This window comes from Salvelinus fontinalis, chromosome 13 (genome assembly GCF_029448725.1).
Source record: "Salvelinus fontinalis isolate EN_2023a chromosome 13, ASM2944872v1, whole genome shotgun sequence".
In the NCBI taxonomy this organism is placed as follows: domain Eukaryota; kingdom Metazoa; phylum Chordata; class Actinopteri; order Salmoniformes; family Salmonidae; genus Salvelinus; species Salvelinus fontinalis.
In genome coordinates, this window is record NC_074677.1 from 22,727,237 (window position 1) to 22,749,871 (window position 22,635).

Below are 22,635 nucleotides of genomic sequence, written 5' to 3' on the forward strand. Positions count from 1 at the left end.
TTGTTCAGAACCCTCCCTGCCCCATGCCTCCCTCTTCTCACATTACATGTAGACAAACAAACATGGCTGTCCTGTAGTCCCCTACCCAACCAAATTCAAATCCCCATGTTTGTGGACTGTGGGCTGATCCTGCAGCCTCCCTCCAGCCCTATCTCTCTCCCCTGCTCTCCCCCGCTCTGCTGTGCTGGGCTGGGCTGTGTCTGTCTGTCTGTCTGTCTGTCTGTCTGTCTGTCTGTCTGTACATGTGTGACGGCTGCCTAATTGGGAATTCTCCACTCGTCGGAGCGGCTGCCTCTCTTCTCTCCTACAGCCTGGGCTGCTGACGAATGGCAGTGAATTACAGATGAGGACACGGTGACCCGCCCGACCTTGCTGCGGGGGAGGGCCGAGCAAACGGGGAGGGCCGAGCGAACGGCGTCGGGTCACCGGAGGATGAGGTCGGGGGAAGGTGGGGACTCTGCCAGGTGGCCGCGCTGCGGATGACAGAGTGTCACATGACAGTGGCCCCATGTCACTATGTCAAGGGCACGAGCCCCGCTGGCACGACCACTGCAGCATTTTCCCCTTCTTTTATTTATTTATTTACCTACTCCCCCCTCTATCTCTCTCTCTCGTTCATTTCCTTTATATATTTATCTATTTCCCTCTCTTTCACTACGGGTGCGCCTGGCTTCCGGCTCTGTTCGGCTGGGGTATTAGTCGGTTAGGCGGCAGCAGCACAGGAGATGCCAGATACCTGAGTGCGTTGAATTTTAATTTCTACGCCTGTCCCCTCCCTCCTGCCCCCTCCCCCATCCACCCCCTCCCTTCCACCCCTCCCCTGCTGCTGTGCGTGTGAGACTGTCAAGGTGAGGTTGCGTCCTCTTGTTAAGAGCGATTAATGGCACTCGTTATGTACATAATGAAATATCCCTGCTGATGCATAGGGTGGCGTTCTCTCTCTCCTATCTGTGCTCTACAGATGGCCTGTCTCTGTGTGCACACATCACTGGGACTGAGGACGCACTGCTCCTGCCTCCAGGCAGACAGACAGACAGACTAAAGGAACTTTGATACTGTGGAGTCAGACAGAGACAGACAGACACACTAGACTAGACAGAGAGACAGACACACTAGACTAGGAACTTTGATACTGTGGAGTCAGACAGACAGACACACTAAACTAGGAACTTTGATACTGTGGAGACAGACAGACAGACACACTAGAGGAACTTCTATACTGTGGAGTCAGACAGACAGACAGACGCACTAGAGGAACTTTGATACTGTGGATTCAGACAGACAGACAGACAGACGCACTAGAGGAACTTTGATACTGTGGAGTCAGACAGACAGACAGACAGACAGACAGACAGACAGACAGACAGACAGACAGACGCACTAGAGGAACTTCTATACTGTGGAGTCAGACAGACAGACATACGCACTAGAGGAACTTTGATACTGTGGAGACAGACACACTAGAGGAACTTCGATACTGTGGAGTCAGACAGAGAGACAGACACACTAGACTAGGAACTTTGATACTGTGGAGTCAGACAGACAGACAGACACACTAGACTAGGAACTTTGATACTGTGGAGTCAGACAGACAGACAGACACACTAGACTAGGAACTTTGATACTGTGGAGTCAGACAGACAGACAGACAGACACACTAGACTAGGAACTTTGATACTGTGGAGTCAGACAGACAGACAGACGCACTAGAGGAACTTTGATACTGTGGAGTCAGACAGACAGACAGACAGACAGACAGACAGACAGACAGACGCACTAGAGGAACTTCTATACTGTGGAGTCAGACAGACAGACAGACAGACGCACTAGAGGAACTTTGATACTGTGGAGACAGACAGACAGACAGACAGACACACTAGAGGAACTTCGATACTGTGGAGTCAGACAGAGAGACAGACACACTAGACTAGGAACTTTGATACTGTGGAGTCAGACAGACAGACAGACACACTAGACTAGGAACTGTGATACTGTGGAGTCAGACAGAGAGACAGACACACTAGACTAGGAACTTTGATACTGTGGAGTCAGATAGAGAGACAGACACACTAGACTAGGAACTTTGATACTGTGGAGTCAGATAGAGAAAAAGAGTGAGACCCCTTCATAAACTATCTCTGTAAAGGAAAACGAATTAGAATGATTGTTCATGTCAATTCATGGTTGTTGAGTTTGTGCCCCTTCATTTGAAATACATACAACACCATGCAGCAGTGTTTGTGAAATGTTTTCAGAGGGAGAAAGAGAGAGAAATAGAGAGATGGTTTAAAGGTGTAAATGTAGATCTAATGTTGTTGGGCGGTGAGTTATTTTATAACGAGAGAGTGTTCTCCTGCTGCAGCTTTTTCATTTGACCTCCTTGTGTGTTTGTGTGTCTGTGGTTGTGTGTGTGATTGTGTGTCTGTGGGTGTGTGTGTGTTTGTGTGTCTGTGGGTGTGGGTGTGTTTGTGTGTCTGTGGTTGTGTGTGTGTGTTTGTGTGTCTGTGGTTGTGTGTGTGTGTTTGTGTGTCTGTGGTTGTGTGTGTGTTTGCGTGTCTGTGGTTGTGTGTGTGTTTGCGTGTCTGTGGTTGTGTGTGTGTTTGCGTGTCTGTGGGTGTGTGTGTGTTTGCGTGTCTGTGGGTGTGGGTGTGTTTGCGTGTCTGTGGTTGTGTGTGTGTTTGCGTGTCTCTGGTTGTGTGTGAGTGTGTGTTTGCGTGTCTGTGGTTGTGTGTGTGTGTCTGCATGTCTGTGGTTGTGTGTGTGTTTGCGTGTATGTGGTTGTGTGTGTGTTTGCGTGTCTGTGGTTGTCTGCGTGTCTGTGGTTGTGTGTGTGTTTGCGTGTCTGTGGTTGTGTGTGAGTGTGTGTTTGCGTGTCTGTGGTTGTGTGTGTGTGTGTGTCTGCATGTCTGTGGTTGTGTGTGTGTTTGCGTGTCTGTGGTTGTGTGTGTGTGTGTGTCTGCATGTCTGTGGTTGTGTGTGTGTTTGCGTGTATGTGGTTGTGTGTGTGTTTGCGTGTCTGTGGTTGTTTGCGTGTCTGTGGTTGTGTGTGTGTTTGCGTGTCTGTGGTTGTCTGCGTGTCTGTGGTTGTGTGTGTGTTTGCGTGTCTGTGGTTGTGTGTGTGTTTGCGTGTCTGTGGTTGTTTGCGTGTCTGTGGTTGTGTGTGTGTTTGCGTGTCTGTGGTTGTGTGTGTGTTTGCGTGTCTGTGGTTGTCTGCGTGTCTGTGGTTGTGTGTGTGTTTGCGTGTCTGTGGTTGTGTGTGTGTGTGTTTGCGTGTCTGTGGTTGTGTGTGTGTTTGAAGCGTGAGACACTTCTGGGTTGCTACAGGTTTTATTTTCACCTCATTGTGTGAGTTGGTGCGTGGGTGTTTCTGTGTGTGTGTGTATGCGTTGTGTGTGTGTGTGGCTCAGCTATTTAGTCCCTGAGTCAAGCTGTGTGAGCTCTTTAATCCCACGGCCCCGTGCACGTAGGCTTGATTAGTGGCAGCAGCTATCTGTGCAGAAGACACCCTTCTTTAGCATTTGGTCAGATCTGGGGCGCAGGGAGGTGTCATGTTATGAGAAAAGTGAGTGGGGGGGGGGGGGGGGGGGCGAACAGAGAGAGGGAGGGGAGGAGGTAGAGGGTCTGATTATTATTCTGCAGGAGTGCTCCTGCCAGTAGAGCAAATGGATTACTGCACTTTACCTGTATCAGCCTCCACAGCTAAGGATGACAAGGTAGGGGAGCATGATGCATGTCTGTTCGCGTCGCAATCAGAGAAGACTTGTGTTAGCTAGTGTAGAGCACTGCTTAGTGTAGCATTCACTACAGACTGCTACTGAATGAATCATCCTGTTGGTATTTCTACTGCAGGCCTATTTAATACCTCATAGCCTAGTCTGCTATTTCTCCTCCCTCATCCCCTTCTATTAATACAAAGTAATAGGCCTCATGGTGGGTGGGTTGCAGTGTTTGGTGTTCAGTTCTTTTCCTTCTGTCTATCCTAATGGTCGGGGAACGACAACTGTCCTGCTACTTACACATCCCTAGTGACTTCCTGATCTCAAAGGCTCAGGACAAACAAACAAACAAGCCTTCACATTTTTAATTGTGCTGTCCTGCAACTGCAGTGCTTCAATGGTTGCTTACTCGTTGCTAGTTACTGGACTGAGTGTGTGGGTGCATGCGTGCGTGTGTATGTGTGTGTCGGTGTGTGAGCCAATTAAGACACTGCGGACATTGTTGGGGGGGGGGGGGGACTTGTTCTTATGGTGTTCTAGCCTACAGCCTTGCCCCCTGGCCCATGTAATCCAGATCTAGTTAGATGAAGGACTCAGCAGGAGGACGAGGACATTTCAAGGTGATCCTGGTTAACATGGAGGACTGACATTTACTGGCATTATTAGAACTGATTCAGGTCCAGGGTTGGGATCAATTCCATTTCAATTCAGGAGATTCTGTGAAATTCCCAATTCAACAGCTGAATTGTGCTATTCATTTTCAATTAGGATTTTTCACATTCTTGAACTGTAATTTCCCATTTACTTCCCGAATTGAAATGGAATTGATCCCTAACCCTGGTCAGGACAGTATGAAGGGATGCTAGCTAGCAGAAGCACTGTAGTATAATAGCAGTAAAGAGTATGTGGTTCAGCTCAAGTTGGAGCACAAGGAATACTGGGTCAAGCTTGGAGCTCTAGGGGAGGGTGTAGTCCTAATCTTGTTGAGGTGTCCTGGGATGTTTATTGGCATGTGCTGGCTTCTGGCCTGCCAACAGGATTGGTGCTGTTACTGTGCTGCCTGCCTGAGATTTTCTCTCAAAAGGTTACACTTAATCGTTTTATCCTTTAGTGGGTTAAGTGCACTTAATTGATTAAAGAGATTCATTTAATTGTGTGACTTTGAATGAGATGGTATTCTTCGTTATGTCAAGAAACAGAACAGGGAGAAGAGCAGAAAGAGAGGGAAAAAACAGAGCCTATTCCGATGAGTGAGTCTAAAGAAAATGTCCTGGTATAGCACATTGTACCCAAATCGTTCCCCGCCCATGCCTTTTTCAGAGCTTACTGTGGGCAGAAGCATTAGAATGATTTAAAAACTCCTGATGAAGTAGGTCAATGGAGGCATTATGAATGGTAAAATGATTGGCGAGTAGGCAGAGATGTCCCCTCTTTTTCTGTCACTTAGTCCTCTGTCCCAAGTTGGCCATCTTATTCACAAAGCATCCCAGAATTACTCATCCTATAATCAGCAGACTACTCCTTTAACCCAATAAAGATCTATCCTGCTGACTCACACACAGAGAGAGAGTGAAGCTGTTTAGGATAGAAGCCAAGGATATTATGGAAATAGTTCATTAAAGGACAGGGATTTTTAACATGGTTTAGTAGCCAATGTTCTGGGCAGCAGCAGCCTGTCAGAGGGAGGGACAGATGATTTCAATAGGAAAGTGGCCTATTTCCTTCAGTCATCATCATGATCGCCAGCCCAGAGTGGTCTGGTTCAAATACCTTCAAAGGGCTTCTAGATGACTAGATGTGTCCTTTGGCTTCATGACCCTGGACTAATCAGCTGTTATGGCTTCCAGTTCCTCCAACCTCATGCTGAGGCTGCTTCACATGAAAAATGGCTTGTTCCTTTGGGGGGGCGATAAAAATAAAGTACGTATGTTGAATAGACAACGTTAGCATAAGATTAGCATGGAGGCCCAATAGGAATGAATTAGTCTAGATTGATAGTGGCCACAGCTCATTAAGATAAAGGAATGTCTTGTGTGTGTGTTTTAATCAACACACTAATTCTCCAGCTCTCTTTCTCTGTCAGGAAATAGCCCTTGGGTGGGTCTTCTACCGCCGCACAAATATTTACTATGGACACAAACATTTTGAAAGCTTAGCTGTTCTGTTGTAGACCCAGGGCCCGGGGCAGCCACTCCATTTCAGGTCTGGCTCCCATGCAGGCCAGGGCACAGGGGGGAAAAGTGATATCATCCAGGGTCATCTGGGTTCGGCTGTGTCCTCCCCTTTCCTCTCCCCTCCTCTCTTCATCCCGCCTCTCTTCATCCCTTTGCTAGGCTCTGAATCGCTTAGATGACTCATCAATGTGCATGAATTATTTTCTGTTCTTCCCCCGAGAACTCTTTGTACTGATGAGTACAGAAGTTAAACCTCCCTTTCCTGTCCTCCCGTGAAGGCCTGACACAGGCCACGAACTGTAACTGGGGAACTCTGTTCTGTTCACGTTTGTTTGTCAGAGCCAGTGATGTTAGTGTTAGGTCACCACGCAATGTTCATGTTCATGTGTCAGACTGACTGGGGAGTATGACTGTTCCAGCAGGATGGTGTGTGTAGAGTGTGGATGAGGTACAGCTTTGTGGTATTTTAATATCCCTTTTGTGTGTGTGTGTGTGTGTGTGTGTGTGTGTGTGTGTGTGTGTGTGTGTGTGTGTGTGTGTGTGTGTGTGTGTGTGTGTGTGTGTGTGTGTGTGTGTGTGTGTGTGTGTGTGTGTGTGTGTGTGTGTGTGTGTGTGTGTGTGTGTGTGTGTGTGTGTGTGTGTGCGCGCGCGCGCGCGAGCGAGCAGGCTTGGGGGAGTCTGTGCACTATGCATGAGTTGTTTGGCCAATGCATCCTTAGAATTGGGTCAGAGTGCCCTAGTTTGTGTGTGCTTGTGCGTTTTCAATGTAACTTGGTCCTAAATGACTTATCTCTAACCCTCTTCTTTGGTTGTGATCTCACACTGTTCAGTGGCCTTTTATGCTCTTGTTTACCTCTGCCAAGGTGAGACAGAGCTTTTAATTTGACTTTCCTACCGCGTGTAAGTTCACTTGTATTCTCGGTTTAAACGATTGCATTTTGTCAGGTTTGTAGCTTGTTTTTTTGTCTTATTTAATCATGTCAGGCCTGGCCATATTGAATTTACAAATGGCGGTCACACTGCATGTGTAAGTGAGGTACCCTGTTGAGTATGTGCAGCAGGCTAGCCTGCAGATTACATGATATAATGGTGTTTAGGCACTGCCTCTCCTTTTCAATTCCTTTAACCTTGACTCCACTTTAATGCAGGGAGAACACATCTGCCAGGCTGGTGTCAGACATTAGTGATACACACCGCTCGGGCTGCATTGTCACTTTTTATTAACGCCCAGAGCTTTGCATGGACACCAGCTGTTGCGTCAAGTGGAAAGCCTGGGCGGTATGAATGACCTTGACTTTAACTGCCTGCTCCTGTGGCTCTTCCCCTTTTTCATTCTTTTGTTTTGACTCTTACATTTTAAATGGGTTAAATGGATTACCAATCCTGACAATGAAGGTCATTTAGGAAGGGGGGGGGGGGGGTTAGGGGATGTTGCAATTAATCTGACGCCCTACGTGAATGAGGGGGATTGAAGGTCAGACTTAGATATCTAATCCCTGACATCTGCATTGGGTTGTATTCACAACAGTTTTCAGGTAATTCCACAGAGGAAATGGCTGAAAGGTCACTAACCTTCCTGTTCCTAGTGGCTCTGGAGAGGAGGAGAGTAGAGAGGTAGGTGAGAGGAGAAGAAAAGAGCAGAAAGAGAGGAAGGAGGAGAGGAAATAAAAAAGGAGGAGAGAAACCGGTCGGTCGGGGAATGATAAAGCTCTCGTCTCCACAGCTTCCCTCCCTTTTGCCCGTGGCCACTGTAGAAAAAATCTCTTTAAAATACGTTTGGATGTCATTGTGTGACATTGTCAAAGATAATGGATAATCAATCACCGTGGTAACTGGAGTCGATGGAGAGCGGCTCATTGGCCCTTTGGTGTCTCACCATGGAGATGGGGGAGGGGTCAGGCTTTTGGGGGCCAGGAATGAGATGACATGTTAACAGATGTGTAAGATAATTTTCAATATGTACAACAGGCGAGATAATGTAATAGTAATACACACGCCTGTATCACCTGTGCTGCTCCTGAAAGCAGAGAGGGGGGTCTGGGCTTTAAGGATTAGACTTAGAGGACAGGCTCCATTTATTAAGGTCATTTATTTGTTCACAGTGCAACATGCACGCTCATTTACAGCACACTAGGGCTGCGTGATAGGGCCAGAGGATTTTAGGCTTGATTCTGACCTTGACTTTAACCCATCAAAATATTATAATCAACTGGAAATTAATAAGTAATACAGGGTTATAAGGCCCATGAAGTGGAAAGTATAACACATTTAAATCTAAAATAATAGGAGTGTCACGGCCGATGAAAGAACTGGACCAAAGCGCAGCATGGTAAGCGTACATTTTCCCTTTATTTAAAATGACGCCAACAAAACAATAAACCATACAAAACGACTGTGACGCTTAAGGGCTATAGTGCCACAAACAAAGACAACTACCCACACTGAAAGGAGGGAAAAAGGGCTACCTAAGCATGGTTCCCAATCAGAGACAACGATAGACAGCTGTCCCTGATTGAGAACCATACCCGGCCAAAATCATAGAAAACAAAACATAGAATGCCCACCCCAAATCACGCCTTGTCAGGGCGTGACAAGGAGGACAAACCTGGACAAAACTGACAGTGAAGTAGTTATATTTGTAGAACATTGCATAGGAATCTGAATCCTCTTTTGTAGACTCTACTCTTGTGCTTGACCAATGATTGCCATTTGCATAGTTATTTGCTGAATTCCAGCATTCACTTCCAGCATTTTAATTAATTTCTTAATTTCCTGCACTAACGTATCATTTACATACTGTCAAATTGTATTAGTCACATGCGCCGAATACAACTTACAGTGAAATGCTTACTTACGAGCCCCTAACCAACAATGCAGTTTAAAACAATACAATAAGAATAAGAAGTAAAAGTAACAAGTAATTAAAGAGCAGCAGTAAAATAACAATAGCGAGACTATATACAGGGGGGTACCGGTACAGAGTCAATGTGCAGGGGCACAGGTTAGTTGAGGTAATATGTACATGTAGGTAGAGTTATTAAAGTGACTATGCATAGATGATAACAACAGAGAGTAGCAGCGGTGTAAAAGAGGGGGGGGGGGGGGCAATACAAATAGTCTAGGTAGCCATTTGATGAGGTGTTCAGGAGTCTTATGGCTTGGGAGTAGAAACTGTTTAGAAGCCTCTTGGACCTAGTCTTGGGGCTCAGGTACTGCTTGCCGTGAGGTAGCAGAGAGAACAGTCTGTGACTAGGGTGGCTGGAGTATTTGACAATGGCACCACACGGCCAGGTCTATGACCTCCTCCCTATAGGCTGTCTCGCCGTTGTCGGTGATCAGGCCTACCACTGTTGTGTCATCGGCAAACTTAATGATTGTGTTGGAGTTATGCCTGGCCGTGCAGTCATGAGTGAGCAGGGAGAACAGGAAGGGACTGAGCATGCACCCCTGAGGGGCCCCTGTGTTGAGGATCAGCATGGCGGATGTGTTGTTACCTACCCTTACCACCTGGGGCGACCTGTCATGAAGTCCAGGATCTAGTTGCGGAGAGAGGGGTTTAGTCCCAGGGTCCTTAGCTTATTGATGAGCTTTGAGGGCACTCTGGTGTTGAACGTTGAGCTATAGTCAATGAATAGCATTCTCACATAGGTGTTCCTTTTGTCCCGGTGGGAAAGGGCAGTGTGGAGTGCTGTAGAGATTGCCTCATCTGTGGATCTGTTTGGGCTGTGTGCAAATTGGAGTGGGTCTAGGGTTTCTGGAATAATGATGTTAATGTGAACTATGACCAGCCTTTCAAAGCACTTCATGGCTACAGACGTGAGTGCTATGGGTCGGTAGTCATTTAGGCAGGTTACCTTAGTGTTCTTAGGCACAGGCACTATGGTGGTCTGCTTATAACATGTTGATATTACAGACTCGGACATGGAGAGGTTGAAAATGTCAGTGAAGACACTTGCCACTTGCCAGTGCATGCTCGGAGTACACGTCCTGGTAATCCGTCTGGCCCTGCGGCCTTGTGAATGTTGACCTGTTTAAAAATCTTACTCACATCGGCTGCGGAGAGCGTGATCACACAGTCTTCCGGAACAGCTGATGCTCTCATGCATGTTTCAGTGTTATTTGCCTCGAAGCGAGCATAGAAGTAGCTTAGCTCGTCTGGTATTGTCGTGTCACTGGGCAGCTTGCGGCTGTGCCTCCCTTTGTAGTCTGTAATGGTTTGCAAGCCCTGCCACATCGAACAAGCGTCAGAGCCGGTGTAGTACGATTCGATCTTAGTCCTGTATTGACACTTTGCCTGTTTGATGGTTTGTCGGAGGGCATAGTGGAATTTCTTATAAGCTTCCTGGTTAGAGTCCCGCTCGTTGAAAGCGGCAGCTCTAGCCTTTAGCTCAGTGCGGATGCTGCCTGTAATCCATGGCTTCTGGTTGGGGTATATACGTACGGTCACTGTGGGAACGACGTCATCGATGCACATATTGATGAAGCCAATGACTGATGTGGTATACTCCTCAATGCCATCGGAGGAATCCCGGAACATATTCCAGTCTGTGTTAGCAAAACAGTCCTGTAGCTTAGCATCTACTTCATCTGACCACTTTTTTATTGATCTAGTCATTGGTGTTTTCTGCTTAAATTTTTGCTTGTAAGCAGGAATCAAGAGGATATAATTATGGTCAGATTTGCCAAATGGAGGACAAGGGAGAGCTTTTTCTGCGTCTCTGTGTATGAAGTAAAGGTGGTCCAGAGTTTTTTCCCTCTGGTGCACATTTAACATGCTGATAGAAATTTGGTAAAACAGATTTAAGTTTCCCTGCATTCAAGTCCCCGGCTACTAGGAGCGCTGCCTCTGGCTAAGTGTTTTCTTTTTTTCTTATGGCGGAATACAGCTCATTCAATGCTGTCTTAGTGCCAGCTTCTGACTGTGATGGTATGTAAACAGCTACGAAAAATACAGATGAAAACTCTCTCGGTAGATAGTGTGGTCTACAGCTTATCATGAGATACAATAGCTCGAGACTTCCTTAGATATCGTGCACCAGCTGTTATTTACAAAAATACATAGTCCTCTGCCCCTTGTCTTACCAGACGCTGCTGTTCTATCCTGCCGGTACAGCATATAACCAGCCAGCTGTATGTTGATAGTCACGACTCCGTGAAGCATAAGATGTTACAGTTTTGAATGTCATGTTCGTAGTTTAATCATGCGCGTAGGTCATCGATTTTATTCTACAGAGATTGCACGTTTGCTAGCAGAATGGAAGGAAGTGGGGGTTTATTCGATCGCCTACGAAAAGGGGCCGGAGGCAGCCCACCCTCCGGCTCCTTTTTCTCCTCCTCCTCTTCACGCAAATCACGGGGATCTGGGCCTGTTCTCGAGAAAGCAGTATATCGTTTGCGTCAAGCTCGTCAGACTCGTGAAAGGAAACAAAGGATTCTGCCAGTCCGTGGTGAGTAATCGCAGTCCTGATGTCCAGAAGTTATTTTTGGTCACACTTTTCTTTTGTCTTAGTTTGCCTCTATTTCGTCCCCCCCCCAAAATTCCTTGACAGAATAATTATTGTCCTCTTTGACTGTGCTTTTTTTTTTTTTTTTTTTACTTCAATTGCAGTTCTTCTCTATTTGGCAAGGTTGCCCTACTGAAGTTGTTGATTTGCACTAGCAAGTTAGCCAAGGAGCCAGGGCTGCGGTAGAGAAGCGCGGTTTCGACTGCTCCTACAGTCTTGCTTCGTTACTGCAGTTTTAACTGACGCCCTCCCCAGAAAGACAATTTCCATAGATGGCCACATACAGAAATCAGAGTAGACAATTCCTAATAACACACTTTAGTCATCACCTTCGTGCACAAAACATCTATTGAATTATTCAAATAATTGTCGCTGAAGCCAATTTTTTTCCCATCACTCACAGCCGAAGATATTAAAATTATATATTCATCCAATGTCTGACATGTTTTTTGGGTGGTAGTGTGCATGTGAAGTTGGGCCCTGTAAACTGAATGCAACCCGGATATAGACGTCCATGAATCAGCATATGCGAACGTGAGTAAATTATGTTGAAAACAATGGTCAAACATCTTGGACACAGTCTCTAGTTCTTATTATACCTCAGTGAAGTTAGCTAGCAGTTCTCAGCTGTTAGCAGTATCTTACTAGTGATACTGGATTACTGAATGATTTAATGTAACAAATCAAACATTAAAACACCGTTATAGAAAGTAAAGTAAAAATCCAAACCAGTCTGTGAATGAATACCGGTATATAGTTTTTTACAGTTTACTGCCCAGCCCTACAGCACACGCTTTCTCTTGCTGCTGCCACTGAAATTCCAGGGCTTTTTGACCTCAGCTCTGTCATGGCTGCTGTCAAGGGCCCTGTCCTTCATAAAGTCCCAGCTAACCCTGCCTATCCGCAGACAGGACAGGGCCACTACCTACACTTAGATTTACATTTTTTATACTTTCCACTTTATGGGCCTTATAACCCTATATTACATATTTTTAGTTGATTCAAATATTTTGATGGTTTAAAGCTAAGATCAGAGTCAAGCCCAAAATACAGTGTCACCAGCCAAGACTAGATTCTGTTTTGAATAAATTCCAGTTCATTTTCAGGCACTTCCACATTTGTGGACATTTTTTCCATGGTCTCGTTCTTGAACCCAATGTTATGACACACACAGGTCACTAGGTAAGTGACTAAACAATATTGATGGTAAACATTTGTTTACGTGTTTACTGCCCCTTCCAAACACTACGTTCCTTTTTTAATTGAGTTAAGCCCTTGGGTCGGCCAGCACGGCGGGAAAATAGCCCTAATCCTGCCATCTAAGATTAGCATGACAGCAGACGTCAGGTTGTCCGTCCCTCCAGTCCAGGTTGAGGTGACCGGGTTGGCTTTTGTTGTTGTTGTCACGTTTGGGTCAGCTTAAATCTGGCCTTGAACTGTATTCTACGCTGATGGGCCAACCTCAATTAAGTCATTTCTTATCTTGGCCAGATGTGGTCCTTCTAAACCTTGAGTTGCGGGCTGGGGGTGGGATGGCTCATCAAGAAGGCTTTGACTCAGACAACTTGAAATGACACTTCTTATTCCTTTTCCTGTTCCATCCCAGTATTTCATCGCAGGCTCTCAGTTCGGCTATCTGATCAACTGTAATCCCACAACTAATCCTTGCTCATTTTTAAGGTGCCATTAAAAGGTGCCACTTTGGTGGCCTTTACGGTCATGCCAACCTGTGGGGCCATCCCAGGAGATGGATTTCACTCAGATTATAGACAGCCAACTGTATTGTGGTTGTCAGCCCTGGCTGCTTCATTCCACATATTATTATATAGGTTAGACTGACTGCATCATCACTGACCTCCAGTCATTATAATGGGCTATCCTGTCCTGTACCAATGTTAGTCTGCATCATCACTGACCTCCAGTCATTATAATGGGCTATACTGTCCTGTACCAATGTTAGTCTGCATCATCACTGACCTCCAGTCATTATAATGGGCTATACTGTCCTGTACCAATGTTAGTCTGCATCATCACTGACCTCCAGTCATTATAATGGGCTATACTGTCCTGTACCAATGTTAGTCTGCATCATCACTGATCTCCAGTCATTATAATGGGCTATACTGTCCTGTACCAATGTTAGTCTGCATCATCACTGACCTCCAGTCATTATAATGGGCTATACTGTCCTGTACCAATGTTAGTCTGCATCATCACTGACCTCCAGTCATTATAATGGGCTATACTGTCCTGTACCAATGTTAGTCTGCATCATCACTGACCTCCAGTCATTATAATGGGCTATACTGTCCTGTACCAATGTTAGTCTGCATCATCACTGACCTCCAGTCATTATAATGGGCTATACTGTCCTGTACCAATGTTAGTCTGCATCATCACTGACCTCCATAATTAAGGGATAAGGCTAAATCCTATCTGTCCATTCGTTGCGACCCTACTCTGTCCTGTCCCACATATTTTAGGATAGACTGCATCCTCACTGACCTCCAGTCATCATAATGAAGGGCTGTCCTGTCGCGGTGGCCCTGTAGGTCCACTCACGCCAAAGGTGGAACAGGCAGACCACTTCAGGGAGAGACTTTGGGGGTCAATCAGGCAGCTGAGGTGAGGTGGTGTTGGAAAATCTCTGTATTACTTAACCTTTATGGGCTGAGCCCTGACTATGGGACGTGTCCCGTAACCACAGAGACCAGCATGACAGGGTTCATACCGCTGGTCTCTCAGGGCCACTGTCATGGCAACCGGCAACGGCGGTCAGTTGCCTGAGTGTTAGTGTCTTGCCCTCCTGACCATGGCACAGCCACAATGTGACAGGTGCACCGGATCCACACACACACACATACACACAGACACACACACATTTGGCAGATCAACCGAGCCATATCCTGTCCCTTCTCTGTGGAGGCCAATGTCAGTACTGAGGGAACCTGTGCTGCCGTTGTACATAATAACCAGGCTCATGTCAAATCAATGCAGTTCTGGTTTTTAGAATACCTTCAGGGCTTTTTTTAAAAATGTCACTGACACTTAGAATGGAAGTGCGGGGTCTATATATTGTCCAGACAGGGATCAACTGGGGCAGGACAGGGATCTAGCTGGGCAGGTGGTGATAATGCCAGAGCTCTCTATAGGCGCCAGGACTGTACCCAGGTGGGAGAGCGTTCAGTCATTATACCCTCTGTGGCACTGGTGTGTGTGTGTGTGTGTGTGTGTGTGTGTGTGTGTGTGTGTGTGTGTGTGTGTGTGTGTGTGTGTGTGTGTGTGTGTGTGTGTGTGTGTGTGTGTGTGTGTGTGTGTGTGTGTGTGTGTGGGCACTGAGTACCCAGGTGCTGTGTGAGAACGGAGACATGGTAGTGTGATATGCTCAAGAGCAGGAGGAGTGATAGTAGGGAGGGAGGGGGATAATCCACTGAAATGACAAGCTGCAAAAGAAATGATGCACAACTCTCACAGGCCCTTCACTCTTGAACGACAGCGCAGACACATTGCCACGAGGGGTTTACGGCTTGAAGACCTGAATGTTTTCGAGGTGGTGGGCTTGAATTTTCCATTTGAATAAAATCAGACCCTAATCTACATTTGTCGGTTCGGTTGAAAGAAAAAAGAAATGTGTGCAGTCAAACTGAAATGTTGCTAAGTAACAGGGATGGTGGACAAGGTGTTGAAATTAATGTGATGTAGTGCTGCCGTGCTCACGCTGTTTCTCCTCTCTCTCTCTCTCTCTCTGCCTCTCTTTCTCTCTCTCTATCTCTGCCTCTCGCTCTCTCTCTCTCTCTCTCTCTCTCTCTCTATCTCTCTCTCTGCCTCTCGCTCTCTCTCTCTCTCTCTGCCTCTCGCTCTCTCTCTCTCTCTCTCTCTCTCTCTATCTCTCTCTCTGCCTCTCGCTCTCTCTCTATCTCTCTGCCTCTCTTTCTCTCTCTCTATCTCTCTCTCTCTGCCTCTCGCTCTCTCTATCCCTCTCTCTGCCTCTCTCTCTCTCTCTCTATCTCTCTCTCTCTCTGCCTCTCTCTCTCTATCTCTCTCTCTCTCTGCCTCTCTCTTTCTCTCTCTCTCTGCCTCTCTCTTTCTCTCTCTCTCTGCCTCTCTCTCTCTATCTCTGCCTCTCTCTCTCTCTATCTCTCTCTCTCTCTCTCTCTCTCTCTCTCTCTCTCTCTCTCTCTCTCTCTCTCTCTCTCTCTCTCTCTCTCTGCTCCCATAGGTCCCCGTCTGAGAGCGGAAAGGCGCCACAGAGAGAACCTCCCCCAGGCCTGCCGACAGACACACATCCCAAACAGCCACGGAATGCGTCAACATCACTGTGGTGGTGAAATCTCGCTGACTCCTCACTCCTCGCAGCTCACTGAATAAGCCTATACAGGGCATTCTGGGAGCATCCGGTGTTCACAGGCACACAGGAATGGCAGCGAGGGCCGGGTGAGAGCCCCCAAATGGCTCCCGTCATGGCCACAGTTTCTGTGTATTAGTGACTTTTTACACTGTGGATAAGGGATGACTTTACATTGAGCCCATGGATTCCAGTATCTGTAAAGACTAGAACCTGCCATTGTGCATACTTACCTCTTATCAATATCTGAAAGTACAGTACCTGATGACCTAGTGGACCTTATTATTCCCAGTAGCAGTGCTGAACCATACGAGGGGATCCTAGTATTGAACATGACTCATGGGGAGGAGCCTGGCCCTGAGACACACACGGATTCAGCTGTTTTAACTTATCTGGAAGGTTTACTGATGCATCCCGTGGCGTCTGGGCCTGGGGCCACGGCAACCCGGAGATCAGAGGCTGACCGAGGGCACGGCAACCAGGTGGAGCAAGTCAACAAGATGGCCCGGCCCTTCCAGCTGCCCAGCCACGGTCCCGCCATCGTCACTGTTCAGAAGGCCGGGAACGGCCCTGCCCTGCACCACGGGGTCTCCCAGAACCTGAAGAAGGCCCGGCTGCTCCGCTCAGGGGCCTGGAATGAGCCTGGAGCCCAGAGGCTGAGCTCCCCCCCTGTGGAGCTGCCCAGCCAGGGGGGTGGAGGAGACCTGCAAAACGGGGCCTTGGAGGGCTCTCCTCACGCTGGGGAGAGCACCCTGCTGGCTTCCCTGCTCCAGTCCTTCAGCTCCAGACTGCAGAACGTAGCCATGTCGCAGCAGTCCACCAAACCCCCCAGCGAGTGCTCCCCACCCACCGAGGCCCCTCCTGCTGCAGACAAGGAGCGGCTCGCCTGCTACGGCATGGCTTCCAGCCGCCTTAAGGGCCTGATGAGGAAGAGCAAGATGCAGAACCACAGTAGCACGCCTTACAGCCGGCGAGGCCACGGCCATAGCCAGGACAGGCCCTCTGAGTCCCCCTGCTCGGTACAGAGCAGCACGCCTCCTTCTACCCCTACCGCTGCTGCTGCTTCCACTGATGCTCAGTCCTGTGCAGAACGGCTCAAGGCTGTGGCCAACCTGGTAAAGATCCGCTCCAGCCCCGCCCCCTCGCCCAAGCCCAGTGTGGCCTGCAGTCAGTTGGCCCTGCTGCTGTCCAGTGAGGCCCACCTGCAGCAGTACAGTAGGGAGCATGCACTCAAGGTCCAGCACTCGGGCCACTCGGCCAGCGAGAGACTGGCCGCCATGGCAACGCAGCAGACCCAGGACAAGAGGCCGCCCAGTGTGGGAGAGGCTCCGCCCACCAGCACCACCACCGTTACCCCAGACGCGCTAAGCTCCTTAACTGCCCAAAACAGAACAGCGACAACAACACTCCCCCGACTGGCACTAAACTCCAGCTCAAGGCAGCGGAGCCCCTCCTCCCTGCTGCCAGCTCACAGCTCACCCTGCCCCACCCCTCTTCCTCTGCCCCTCACCCCCCACACCGACACCCAGACCCAACCCCAAACCCCCACTACTGAGAAACGTGGCTTTGACTCACGCCCCGCCAGGCCCCCCCAGACCTGTAGCAGCCTGCTCCTGCTGCTCCTCAACAACCACAACAACCAGAAGCAGCTGACTAAGAACGGGCACCTGGAGGACGACTGTGGGGTCCTGCCCCCTAGCCGCGGCTCCTCAGTCACCTCTGACAGCGAGTGCTCCGTCCAGGAGAAGAGCCTGGTCAAGAGAGAGGAGAGCTGCAGCGACGCAGAGAGCTCCTACTCAAGCTGTTCTCCCATTGACCTCTCTATGAGGAGCAGGGCCAGCACCAGAGCTCCAGAGACCAGGCCTAAAGCCACCTCCCCCTCCACCTCTGTTTCCTACTCTTCCTCTTCTACTGCTTTCTCCTCCAGCTCTTCTTCTGCTATCTTTTCCTCTGTCCCTACTGTTTTCTCTTCCTCCAATACTTTCTCTCCCTCTACCGTTCTCTCCCCTTCCTCCACTGCTTTCTCTACCTCCTCTACCGTTCTCTCCTCTTCCTCCACTGCTTTCTCTTCCTCCTCTTCCTCCTCCTTAGACAAACTCACTGAGTCCCTGCTAAACAAGTGGAAGCCAGATCCCTCCGGTCCAAAGGTCCCCCAGGTTAAGAAGGAGATTGAAATGAGCCCAGACCTTAAGTCCCACCCCAGGGTCACTCTCATGCAGCTCCTTCTGGAGCGCAAGAATAACGACAAGGTAAACAAAATTGTGGTTGATCCAGATTTGCAGCATGACGCAACCCTGTCCAGTCTGTCACGGGGCCCACTTAAATCACTGGCCCCCTGGGAGGAAGTAAGGACACAGAGCCCTCTGGACAGATCAGACCTTCCATTGTACTCTCTCAGCCGAGACCTAAGCAGCACCCCATCACCCTACCCCTCTCCCCATGTCCAGTCCAGCCCTCTGGATCTGTGTAAGTCTAAACCCTTCCCTGCTGAGAAAGCTGCAGATGAGCCGGCGTTCAGCGCCAGTAAACTGTTACAGAACCTGGCCCAGTGCGGCACCGCCTCGCCCTCCCCACCCATGGTTCCCAGCAAAGTACCCAGACGGGAGCTGGAGGTGGGTGGTGGCAGGCCTCTGGCTCTGCTGGAGAGGCTCAATGCCCCCATCCAGAGGAACACAACAATTATCCCCCTCTCAGACAGGCCCTCGGGCAGCGGCACACCTTCGTTCGGTCGCCGTGGGGAGGTGTCGCCCACCTCGTCCCAGATCGAGAACCTTTTGGAGCGTCGCACAGTACTGCAGCTCCTGCTGGGAGCGAGCTCCTCCTCTGCCTCCTCCGTGGCCTCAGCCACCCACAGAGACAGAGACAGGTCCGGTGGGAGGTGCAGTGTGGAGATGGCAGCGGGGAGCTGCTATGAGAACCCCCCTGGCACCTCTGTCATCTGTGACAGATCCAAGGGGCCCTCCGCAGCAGAATTCAAGGTTAAAACTGAACCGGGGGAAGAGGTCCTAGGCCTGTTGTCCTCTACAGTGTGTCAGGATGTGACGAGCAGAAAGAGAAGGGGAGGAGGAGGAGGGTATGACGACAGGCACAACCCACTCTCTGAACCCCAGCAGGACCTAAAAAAAGAGCCCCGGCCCACAGAGGTCATTGCTAAATATGGCCTCCTCAGCCAGCTCCTAAAACAGCAGAGTGCTACCTACTACACCAGCGCTACACAGCCACACACAGATCGCTGGCCCAGCCCTGTCCCTGTGAAGGAGGAGCAGAGAGACTACCACCAACAGGGGCCCAGCCCTAAAAAGAGACGGCTCTGCTCAGAGCTGGCTATGAGCCTGAACAATGGCAGCCTTCATAGGGCCGTGGTGGACATTGGAAGCAGCCACAGCCACAACAGCCTGGTCCAAAGCCAGATACAGGAGGAGCCTGATTACCACAGGGGCCTCAGGAGCCCTAATGAGGAGGAGGCCCCAGCCAGGAGCCCCAGCAGTGAAGCTCTCCTCCCCAGGGAGAGCCGGGGCTTCAACGTGCTCAAACAACTGCTCCTGTCTGACAATTGTCTGAAGGAGCTGTCTCAGCAGCCCCGGGGAGTCCCCAGCCCCTCTGTCCCCTCTGTGTTGCAGACAAATGGTAAAGCCAACGGGAGCGTCCTCAACCTCAATCAGTCAGGCTACAATCAACACGACCTCCTCAACCTGCCTACCCTGCCCTGGCACCACCCCCATAGCTCCCTCAACTCAGGGCCACCCAGCCACCTCAGACCCCTGCCCACCCCCCAGACAGGGGACATCAGTCAACGCTCCCCCTGGGGGCGACACACAGCCCCCCCACCCCGTCAGGACTCGCCCAAACGGTACCACACCCCGGTGAAACGGGAGCCGGAGAGCCCGGTGCAGTGGGCAGGTCGAGACCAGGAGGAGGAGGGCTGTGACTTGCGCCCAGACTCCCCCCGGCTCACCCGCTCCAACCCCATCCTGTACTACATGCTGCAAAAGGGTAGCGCTCAGCTGAGGAGGGAGGGGAGGGACCAGGCGGAGGGGACCCAGGGGTCAGGGCCAGGGGGAGTGAAAGTGAAGGAGGAGCCAGCTAATGATGGCCATGATGCCTATGAACACAAACTGAGCTCTGCCACCACCACCCAGCACTCCTCCCTGTCCCCTCCCTACAATAACAACAAGCACAGCCACAAAAACGACAGGCTGAGCGACTCATCTGACAAATGGTAGTTTTAATGACTTTCATTAACTAAAACATAAAAAATTGCCAAATTCATTTGTAGTTAGATGAGAAGAAATAACAACAAGGAATGCAAGAGTGAGGATTTTGAATGAAAAGAACCCAGCAAATGAATTCAAGGCATTCTTTTCATTACTGTATCATAATTATCGATGGCTCGGTTTACGGAATGGGTGGTACGATGTAGCTCTACTTCAACAGAATGTCAAATCACTTGCACCAAAATTAGGTAATTGTCAGATTTGAACATGCCCACTGGTGATTTCCATACACTATGTATTTCACATTCTTAAATGAATGAAAGAAAGCACCTTTCAAAGAAGTTGTCTGGTTTTACTCCAATGATCTGTGTCTGTATTGCACACATATCACTATTCTGTGTCCTCTTTGTTGGCACCTGTAAAACATTGATCAAGAACATTTCCAGCTACCTTTATTATTGATGACTCCAAAAATCACTGCATCTTTATTTATTTTCCCAACAGGAAGTTTTCAGATAGACAGAGAGCATACATTTTTGGTCAAACCCTAAATATAGTCATACCAGGGCAAGCACAGCAGTACATTAAAACATACACGATAGAGACATGTTTAAAGGAAGACCCTGTGAACAATGTTCATAATCAAATCTACTAAAGGTACCTACAGTTCAATTCTGTTAGAAGGCTCTGTATTGGTTGCTCCTGCACCTTCTCCTCAAGACTGATTTATTATATGATCATCAGTGAGTCGACTGACAGACAGGGCTCATGTGGTCACAATGCATTGCATTTTGCTTTGATATGTAATGAACTTGTTGGGGCTACGTTTTGACAGTGCAGATGCGGGGTGACGTCTTAATAGATGGTAATACAGCTATTATTTATTTAAAAAACCTTTGACGAGCCTACCTGTGGGACAGTGAGTTGTGGGTGGCAGTAGTAGTTGTATACCAGTGGAGGCTGCTGAGGGGAGGACGGCTCATAATAATGGCTGGAACAGCGCAAATGGAATGGCATCAAACACATGGAAACCATGTGTTTGATGTTGTTGATGCCTTTCCACATAATTCCTCTCCAGCCATTACCACGTGCCCGTCCTCCCCAATTAAGGTGCCACCAACCTCCTGTGTTGTATACAGGTTCTGGGCAACAGTTAAAATACTGCAGCATCTGCATAACTTTTTGTTCCCAATGAATTCAAAATGAATGGTTTTGAAATATAAATGCATATTCTGAAATTTTAAAAATGCAGTCTAATTTGATATTGTACCCCTGAGTTTGCACTGTCAAAGTTGAGCTGTTGGTGTCCTTAAAAATAATATGTTTATGGCATGTAATGAAAAAATGTCAGTGTTGTTATCCATTGAGAATTTGACAGTTTGTAAAGCTTATCTTGTGTTTCTTGATTCTCGTGCTTTATAGACACCTTTTACTTTCTTGGAGGTTTCTTAGCTCATATTAAAATGTAAAAATAATTGCATGGAAATAAAGAGGAAACCACAGGTACATTTTAAAGCAGCTGGATATGACGTGAACCTGTCACCCAATAATCATTGAGACATTGTTGGTGTTTTGAGGGCTTATCTGATCTCTAGCTCGTTATTTGGATTGTACTGTATTTGATCAGTTTCTGGTTTCAGTTTCCCACACTGCTGTCATCCATTTAGTCTTACATGTGATCTTTTTTAATACATATACATATGAAGTACATATTCAGTACGTTTCTTCTATTATTAATAGATTTTCACAATGGTTAAATATATTTGTGTAAATAGTACTTTCATTATGAAAGATAACTATTTTGTATTGGTGAAGAAAAATATATGACCCTAGTTTTTAATGCCCGGAAAAATGTAAATATGAATTCTATGCGTAATAGTGTACATACATACAAATGACAGAGGATGCTATGCCCATTTTTTGGTTGGTTTGTTCTTTGCATGTGTCTCTATGTGGTAAAATGATAATCTATCCTGCGCTGTGTTGTGTAATACTGTCTGACTCTCCTCACTGCTGCCTGTTGCATGCAGACGCATGGGAACTACCTGTGTATCCCTACTGGTGATGGGGTAAAATGTCAAGTCTTAAAATAGGTATTTTTATCACAGAGAGAGAGACGGTCATTTAGAACATGAACAGTCCCTAAATAACCACAGACTGCTGAGCAAGTGGAGAAAACGTGTGAAAATAAACGTGCATTGAATATTTTTGTGATTTTATTTTCTGTTACTGGTTGATGACAGAGCGGAGGTATGAAGTACAATCATAGACCTACTGGCATTGTGCATCTGAAACATACATTTGTAGCAAAAGAAAGTTTTTGTTTCATTTTTCCATGTGACAACCTGAAACATTATTTCATTTTTTATGTTTGCATTTTTTTGGGTGTTCATTTGCACTGATATCTCCAAAATAAAGTACTAAAATGCTTGACTGAGTTATGCTCCTGTTTCATTTACGATATTCACCTTACCTAACTATAATAACTTATTATATATACTCAGTGGCGTGCCGTGGGCCTGGGGCCTGGGCCTTCAGTGAGGTACTACACAGTCCCACCCGAATTAATCCACCTCTTAATACCATCATTATGATGCCATGGCTCTAGACACTATACATTTAGACAGAAACGCAGTATAACCAGGTGTAGCGTCACCTTGAAATTGACAAATTGACGTTTTT

General features: G+C 47.9%; 1 protein-coding gene across 3 annotated transcripts in view; it reads left to right on the forward strand.

The window, feature by feature from the left end:
- nrip1b (nuclear receptor interacting protein 1b) overlaps positions 1-22,383 on the forward strand; it is a 142,496-nt gene extending 120,113 nt beyond the window's left edge. For all 3 annotated transcript variants that reach the window (XM_055942068.1, XM_055942067.1, XM_055942066.1), the window contains one exon: positions 15,614-22,383. In XM_055942068.1, coding sequence (XP_055798043.1) covers positions 16,072-19,962 — 3,891 coding nt within the window. In that variant the 5' untranslated portion in view covers positions 15,614-16,071 and the 3' untranslated portion in view covers positions 19,963-22,383. The remainder of the gene's footprint in view (positions 1-15,613) is intronic.
- The last annotated feature ends 252 nt before the right edge of the window (positions 22,384-22,635 follow it).